Here is a 7,189-nt window from a genome sequence, read left to right as displayed (position 1 = left end):
AAATTTGTGTGATTTTGTTTGGCTTTTTTTTCAACTGGGGGTATAGCTCAGGGGTTTCGACTGCAAGGATCGAGAGGTTCCCCGGTTCAAATCCGGTGCCCCCTTGTATTTATTTTTATAATATAATAATAAATTTTTTCAAGTTCGTTGAATATTTTGAGTCTTAATATAATAGAAATATTTAGATTTTGATTTCGAATATTAAAAGGATTTCATATTCTGACTGCATAAGCAATCAATTGCAAATTAAAGCGAATTTTAATCCACATTTCATACAAAATTAGTTGTGTTCAAGTTCGTGAGTGCTCAATATAGCGAAAAAGTTTGTTCAAATAAATTTCGTAAGCCAACAAATTGCAAATTAAAAGCGCTTTGATTTCCAGCTGAAGTTCAATTGCTTTTCCAGATTCTATCAATATTCCTATCCATTGCTACAAGGCAGTTGGTGCGTCATGTTGCCCATTGAAGCGCCAATTGAGTCAAATGCGATATTTGGACGTCTGAGCGATATGAAAACGCTGCTGCTTTTGCTTTTAGTTATTGCCAGCGCTGGCGGCATTAGCTTATGCCAGATTGATATATATCGACGATTGCCGCGCTGCTTGCATTGCCTGAAATTGTTGCCCGGCTTGCTGCTGCTGCTCGCGCTGTGTCCGCCCCAAGCGCAGTATGAAGCGTTGATGGTGCGACGTCCGCGTATGAAATTTTTAGCAAACTTTAACGATTTGCTGGCATCGAATGTGCGCATCAAGTGCTTACGCTCGGACTTTGATGGCATGGGCGATGCATTTCGAGCCAAATATGCGGATGCATTTCGTCTGACCGACAATCTTACCGAAGTTCATGCCATGCGCGGCAATTTCAACACGGATTGGGCCTATCTCATACCCACCTTCAATTGGATTGTGCTGCAGTCGCAGCAGCAATATTTCCAGCGGCCGCTCTTTCGCTACTCCGATCTCTGCATCTTCACTTTTCATCAATACAGCGCCATTATAGCTGAGAACTCGATTTATCGTCGCGCGTTTGATCAGCACATCATGCGCTCCCAGCAGTCGGGACTGTTGATGCATTGGATGCGCCACAGTTACTACGACATGGTCGCCTCGGGTCACATGCAGTTCAAGGATCTCAGTGTGGGCAACAGCCGCTCCCAGTGGCCGCTTGCTCTCAATGATCTAAGAACTCTCTTCAGTTGTTACATTGCGTGCATTTTGCTGGCAACGCTCGCATTGCTAATTGAGCTGCTCTATTTCTATGGCAAGCTCTGCTTGAATAACTTGTAATCAAATAATATTCAATTTCTTTTAATACAAATTATTAGTTGATATATCAAATTAAAATAATATCAAACAAAAATAACATTCTTGAGCTTAAATCAATTTATTTAATAAGAGCAAAGACAATTTTTTTTCATAAAAAACACTTAGTTTTATCTTTTATCATGCTTCTATTTTTTTTTTATTTATCATAGAAATTTTTTATGTAATAGAAATATGGTAAAATATTTCAAATTAAATAAAAAAACTACTACTATATTAAAAAAAAAAGAATTAGTAGCATGATTAAAAATTTGAAAATTATTAAAAAAAAAATATTTTAAAACTTAGCTACAAATATTTTTGATTTTCATAATAATAATAATAGAAAAATAATTAAATAAAAATGAAAATACTTTTAACTAAATTTTAAAATATTTTTTTTTAATAATTTCTAAACAAAACTAACTAATTAACAAATTATTAAAAAAATAATTTAAAACTTAGCTAAAAATATTTTTGATTTTCATAATAATAATAGAAAAATAAATGTTAAATAAAAATGAAATATTTTTAACAAAATTGTAAAATATTTTGTTTTAATAATTTGTAAACAAAATCATACTTCTAGATTTTTTTACAAATAATTAAAAAAAATATTTTAAGACTTAGCTAAAAATATTTTTGATTTTCAATAATAATAATAGCAAAATAAAAGTTAAATAAAAAATTTGGAAGCATGCCTAAAATTTTACAAATTATTAAAGCAAATATTTGAATATATATTTTTTTTTATAATAATAACAGCAAAATAAGAATCATTTTGTAAACAAAAACTGCAATAGAAAAAATACTTTAATTGCTCAATTAGTTAATCATTTAAAAAGTTATATAAATTAATATCTCTGTGTATTTAGCTTTTAATGTAGAACCAAAATATGAATTATTTTTATTATTACTTCAATTTTCGACGCTTTTGTCTAAGCTATATACACTTAATATTAAATTTTAACCTGTGTAAATATTTGTGCGCAATTTGAATGCATTTGTGACACTGTGCGAAGCACAGACTTTACAAAAAAGCAACAACCACAAAGCCCCAAGCGCAGTTTCTGCTAAAAACTACAAGTTGAAAGCAAATATGCCGCAGTGAGCAGCGAGCTACACCCCCAACACTCTCCTCTCACGCTCTTGTGCACTACAATTTAATGAGCAGCAATGGCTTAAACCACTGTTAGCTGGCAAACAGCGCTGCTGCTGCTGCTGGCTGCGGTGGCGGCGTTAAGGGGCGACAAACGCATTTACTGGGCGCATCTAATCAGCAGAGTTTAGCGTCATTTGCAAAAGCGCGTGGCAATGCTGAGAGGGGGAGAGAGAGCAGCTCACTGCGGGTGGTGTCATCAATTTCTACACACACATGCATGTGTGTGTGTGTGTACGGCACTGATTTGCTGCTGATTTTGCAGACACAAAAGACAAGCAAAAAAAAAAATACGGTCATCAAATCCATCAACGGGTTGAAATTGCAGAGCAACTGACAAAAAAAAAACGAATAAAGTAGAAAAATTGCAGACAGCGGCTGCTGCTGCTGCTGCTGCTGATGATGATGCCCACCCGTCGTCGTCGTCGTCGTCGTCTAAAGCTGCGTGACACGAATTCCATGTGGAGGATGTGGCAACCAAATTCCTCTACTTGCGTCGCTTAAAAATTTAAATTGTATTTGCGGCAGCTGATGACGATGACACAGAATGTCGATGCCTCTTTGCTTTGCCTGGCACTAAATCAAAGCGCAAGCTTAACGAGCGACATGTCGCCCAGCCAGAGACTCTCACAGACTCAACATAAAAATTGCAAAAGTCTGTAGCGTAGTGCAAAAAAAATTCAATTGCAAAAAAGATTGTAATATAAATAATAAAAGATTGTAGGTTAGCGCACCTGCCTGATGAGTAAATCTTAAGTGCAATAAAGACGCAGACACAACAACAACAACAACAAAAGTACGTGCAGCTGCTACACACACACACACACACACACAGCTACACTTACTTAGCGCGGATTTTTGTTTCAACAAAAACTTTGTACATGGCTTCGCTTTTTTTTTTTGTTTGCTGTGCTACTTTCAACGTTAAATCGTAAATTTTCGCCAAAAAAAAACTTTGCAACGCCTACGTGACGCATAGCTAAAATATATATATATATAATGCTATAAAAAATAGTTTTGCCGCAAAAGTTGCGCTAAACTTGAAACGCGCCAAGTGTTAAGTGCGTTGGGTTAGCCAAAGCCTCTAGCCCAAGTAACTTTAGCGCTGCAGCTTCAGCTAGTTAGCCAAGGCTGAACTTTGAGCTCTCTCTCGTTGCTCGTTGCTGCTGCTGCAGCTGCCATTGTACACCTTATACATAGCAGCAACTTGTCGACTAACAATGCCTTTAACCCCCAAATACGCAGCTTTACATTTAGTTTTCTGCTTCTTTTCTTTGGTTTTAAAAGGTTTTTCTTACTTTGAATTGGAAAATTGTATGCCATGCGCTCTCGCTTTGCTCCTTGCTCTTTGGCGTGTTTAATTTTATCAAAGGTCCCACCAATCTTAATGCGATTTGCTATTGATGCGCGCCCTAAGTTAGGCAACACCTTTTTTGACTTTGGCAATTTACAATTTCGTGGCCAAATTTGCTTTTGGGGCTTGGGCTGCGGCTTTGGGTTATTAGCTTTGATAATTAGAATGTTGTAAGTAAGCAAGCACATTTTTCTTTAGAATAAAATGACTAAATAATTTAAGCAAATAAGTTGCATATTATGAAAAAATATAAATAATTTAAACGCTTACACAAAGGTTTTAAATTGAAATGACTAAAGAATTGTATTAATATATAAAATATATTAAAAGATTTAAAATAAAACAAAGGTATAAAATTGGAATGACTTAAGAATTTAATTAAATAATATATAAAATATATTAAAAGATATCCATAAATAATTTAAACGATAAAACAAAGGTTTTAAATTGAACTGACTAAAGAATTTAAATAAATAATATATAAATTATATGCAGCATAAATAAATCTATATTTGTAAATAAAAATGATTAAAAAATTGAATTATTAAAGCATTTAAAGCAAAATAATATTTAAAATATATAAAATAAATTTAATCGATTAAAATAAAGGTTATAGAGAAGTAATATTCATATTTTATTAAATAATTTTGCAGAATATATCACATAACTTTTTCTACTTTGACTAAGCTACTAATGCTTGATTAATAAGCTCACAGCTTTGATAATTAGAAAAGTTGGAAAGTAGTTATTTTTATTTTCTTTAAATTATATATATAATTATATTATAAACACTAATATTTTTGTATTTCATATATTTATGCAGAATTATGCACAAATCTAACTTTCCAAGTATTATAAAAATCAATATTTAATAGTTATTTTTTAACTTTTATATTAAAAATCTATAAGAAACAGTTAATTTTGATTTTTAAAAATATCCTTATTATATAATTATTATTTTTTACTTTTATTAAAAAAGTTCAGAAATAACTATTAATAATAGATTTTTTTATTCAGTCTAAAAATAACAATTCAACTCTGATTTTTATAATAAAAATAAAAAATAACAGTTATTATGTGATTTTTATTATAAAAATCAGAAAAAAAAATCAAAACGTAATTGCTAAAAAAAAGTGTTTTAAATAAAAATCAGTCCCTGACTTTTATTTAAAATCAAAAGTATAAAAATCAGTCAATGATTTTTATTTTCATTTTTGAAAATAAAAGTCTTTGTTGCATATCTCGTAAATCTTAATAGTTAGAAGGACCAAATTTGATATACATAATCAGAGTACGCATACAAATCTTTTGACATATGCCACGCCCCCATCCGCCCTTTATTTTTCAATATATAACTAAAAATGTTTTGCTTGCTTAAGACTCTTGTTTTTGCGTCAGTATATATTATTTATTGATTTAACTTTACAAACAGAATTTTTTGCAAATTTTCTGCAGACAAATTCGTCCGCAAGTCGGTTAATACTAATTTTAAAGCAGAAAATGCCCTTTCCACAGAAACCTGTGTTGCAGGGACACTTTGACAAAGCGTTGCCAACTTGTACATATGTGGATATACGTATTTTTTATCCTCCCAGTAGTCCATCAGATTAACAGATATGTTAACTGGCTTTGGATTGTAGTCCACAATTTGATTCAGCGCACTGTTCAGCTCTTCATCATCCTCCTCTTCATCACATGAGCCCACTTCAAATGTATTTAGGTAATTGCTTAGCAAGGTGCAAGTACCTTCTTCTTGTGAGAAGATTGAACAATCACTTGATTGTGTAACAACTTGGGTGGGAGCTGGTGCGTTGGATTTCTGTAATTTTAAAATATTAAGATGTATATACTACATATATCTACATATATATAATAATTTCAATAAAATACCTTTTTACTGACGTCAAAAATTTGACGCATTAACCGCTTCAGATGGTTTCGTGCCATCATCAGCTGGATTGGATTTGGCAAAAGTATTCTGCGAAGCCTCGGGTCTAAATAAAGCGCAGATACCATTACTTCATTTTGCAGTAATCCTTTTTCTCGGTTTTCAAGGCAAGCTACAAGTGTTTTGCTTGCGGAAGAACTCATTGCTTGTATCTCCAGCTTCATTTCCAGCCACAGCTTGTAAAAATCTGAGAAATACAGCTGCTCAGCCTGTAATTTTTTGGTCGCAACATGTACAGGTTGCAGCACGCTCACTAGTAAGTGTACTTCTTCCCACTCCTCTTGTGACATGTTTTGCTTTGGTATATGTATATCACAGAAAGACTGCAATTTGCAAAGCTTTTCCAGCATCCGGAATGTTGAGCTCCATCTTGTTGGAGTGTCAACCTCAGCATTCAGTAAACTCTGGCTCGACAGCAAAAATCTAAAAAACGACAAGCTTATTATTATTATGGCTGTTCGTAGAATATTATTTAAAAACTATGCATACCTGTTTGTTGGGCATCTAAGTATTTTTGACAGTGCTCGTGCTTTTCCAAGAACCTCGCTTAATTGTGTGTCCGTTATAAAATCCTTAACAGCAAGCTGCAGCGTGTGAGCAGCGCACCTAATCGACTTAATGTCGAAGATATTCACCTCCGACATGACTTTTTCCGTATTTGAGTCGTCAGGATCTTCACTAGCCACATCCTCCTTGTTTAGGGCGTCGACTGCTTTAACCATATTTCTTCCATTGTCTGATGTCACACAATAGATTTGTTTTTTGGTTATCGTAAAGTCAGACAACACTCCTTCTATCTCTTTACACAAGTTGGCTGCCGTATGCCGATTTTCAAGCTGGATCATAGCCAATGTAACAATATTTAGCTTCTTGCCACTGTAGTATTGTGCATTGACACCAAGAATACTGCGATTGGCTCTCGTCGCAGCATCGATTTTTAAGGAAATGATTTTATTTTTTAAGGAAGCTTGAATTAATTCCTTTTTTTTATAAAACTCCTCAGAAATGATTTCCATAACATTCCTTGAATTTATGGGCGGCATACTGAGTCCTTTAAAAATTTGTTCTGTGAGAACAACAAATGCCTCTGAATCCAAAAGAGCAAGTGGAACCTTTTCTGTGGTCACCAAATCCACACAGGCCTTTTTAACTTCTTTGCCAATATGCATTGTAATTTTCACTTTTTTCTCGGGCACTTCCGCATTGAAATCAAGCTCTCGCCACTGCTCCTCATGCTTTGTCTTTAAATGACGAACCATATTTGTAATATAGTTGCCTGTCATTAAAGATTTGCATATATTGCACTGCATTTGGTCTGTATCTGGTACAGTGGTAAAACAATTCCGAACTACCTGATTTTGCTTGCGGCCCATTATGATGATGATGATGTCTTTTCTGCACTTGCACTTTAATCACTTGAATCACTT

At 33.7% G+C, this 7,189-nt stretch overlaps 2 protein-coding genes across 2 annotated transcripts; one reads left to right on the top strand and one right to left on the bottom strand.

Annotated features, from left to right (window-relative positions):
- Positions 1 to 452: 452 nt before the first annotated feature.
- On the top strand, positions 453 to 1,286 carry LOC108595813. Its single transcript, XM_017981107.2, has one exon. It carries the CDS (start codon positions 453 to 455, stop codon positions 1,284 to 1,286), a length of 834 nt encoding a protein of 277 aa, XP_017836596.2.
- Positions 1,287 to 5,211: 3,925 nt separating this feature from the next.
- Positions 5,212 to 6,726, bottom strand: LOC108606057. The gene is made up of 3 exons (XM_017995904.2): positions 6,252 to 6,726; positions 5,705 to 6,185; positions 5,212 to 5,633 (listed from the first exon to the last, which is right to left on the bottom strand). The coding sequence occupies exons 1-3, from the start codon at positions 6,605 to 6,607 to the stop codon at positions 5,223 to 5,225; spliced, it is 1,248 nt and encodes a 415-aa protein (XP_017851393.2). The 5' UTR covers positions 6,608 to 6,726; the 3' UTR covers positions 5,212 to 5,222.
- Between the last annotated feature and the right edge of the window lie 463 nt (positions 6,727 to 7,189).

This window comes from Drosophila busckii, chromosome 2L (assembly GCF_011750605.1).
Source record: "Drosophila busckii strain San Diego stock center, stock number 13000-0081.31 chromosome 2L, ASM1175060v1, whole genome shotgun sequence".
NCBI lineage: Eukaryota > Metazoa > Arthropoda > Insecta > Diptera > Drosophilidae > Drosophila > Drosophila busckii.
The sequence above is the reverse complement of the archived record's forward strand: the minus strand, read 5'-3'. Positions and strand labels throughout refer to the sequence as shown.

Excerpts from the sequence above, each read along its gene's own strand:
- LOC108606057 (XM_017995904.2), bottom strand. The coding sequence starts at position 6,607 with ATGATCCAGCTTGAAAATCGGCATACGGCAGCCAACTTGTGTAAAGAG. Across the intron at positions 6,186-6,251 it reads CTTAGATGCCCAACAAACAG|ATTTTTGCTGTCGAGCCAGA; the intron begins GTATGCATAGTT and ends GTCGTTTTTTAG. Across the intron at positions 5,634-5,704 it reads TTTTTGACGTCAGTAAAAAG|AAATCCAACGCACCAGCTCC; the intron begins GTATTTTATTGA and ends TTAAAATTACAG.
- LOC108595813 (XM_017981107.2), top strand. The coding sequence starts at position 453 with ATGTTGCCCATTGAAGCGCCAATTGAGTCAAATGCGATATTTGGACGT.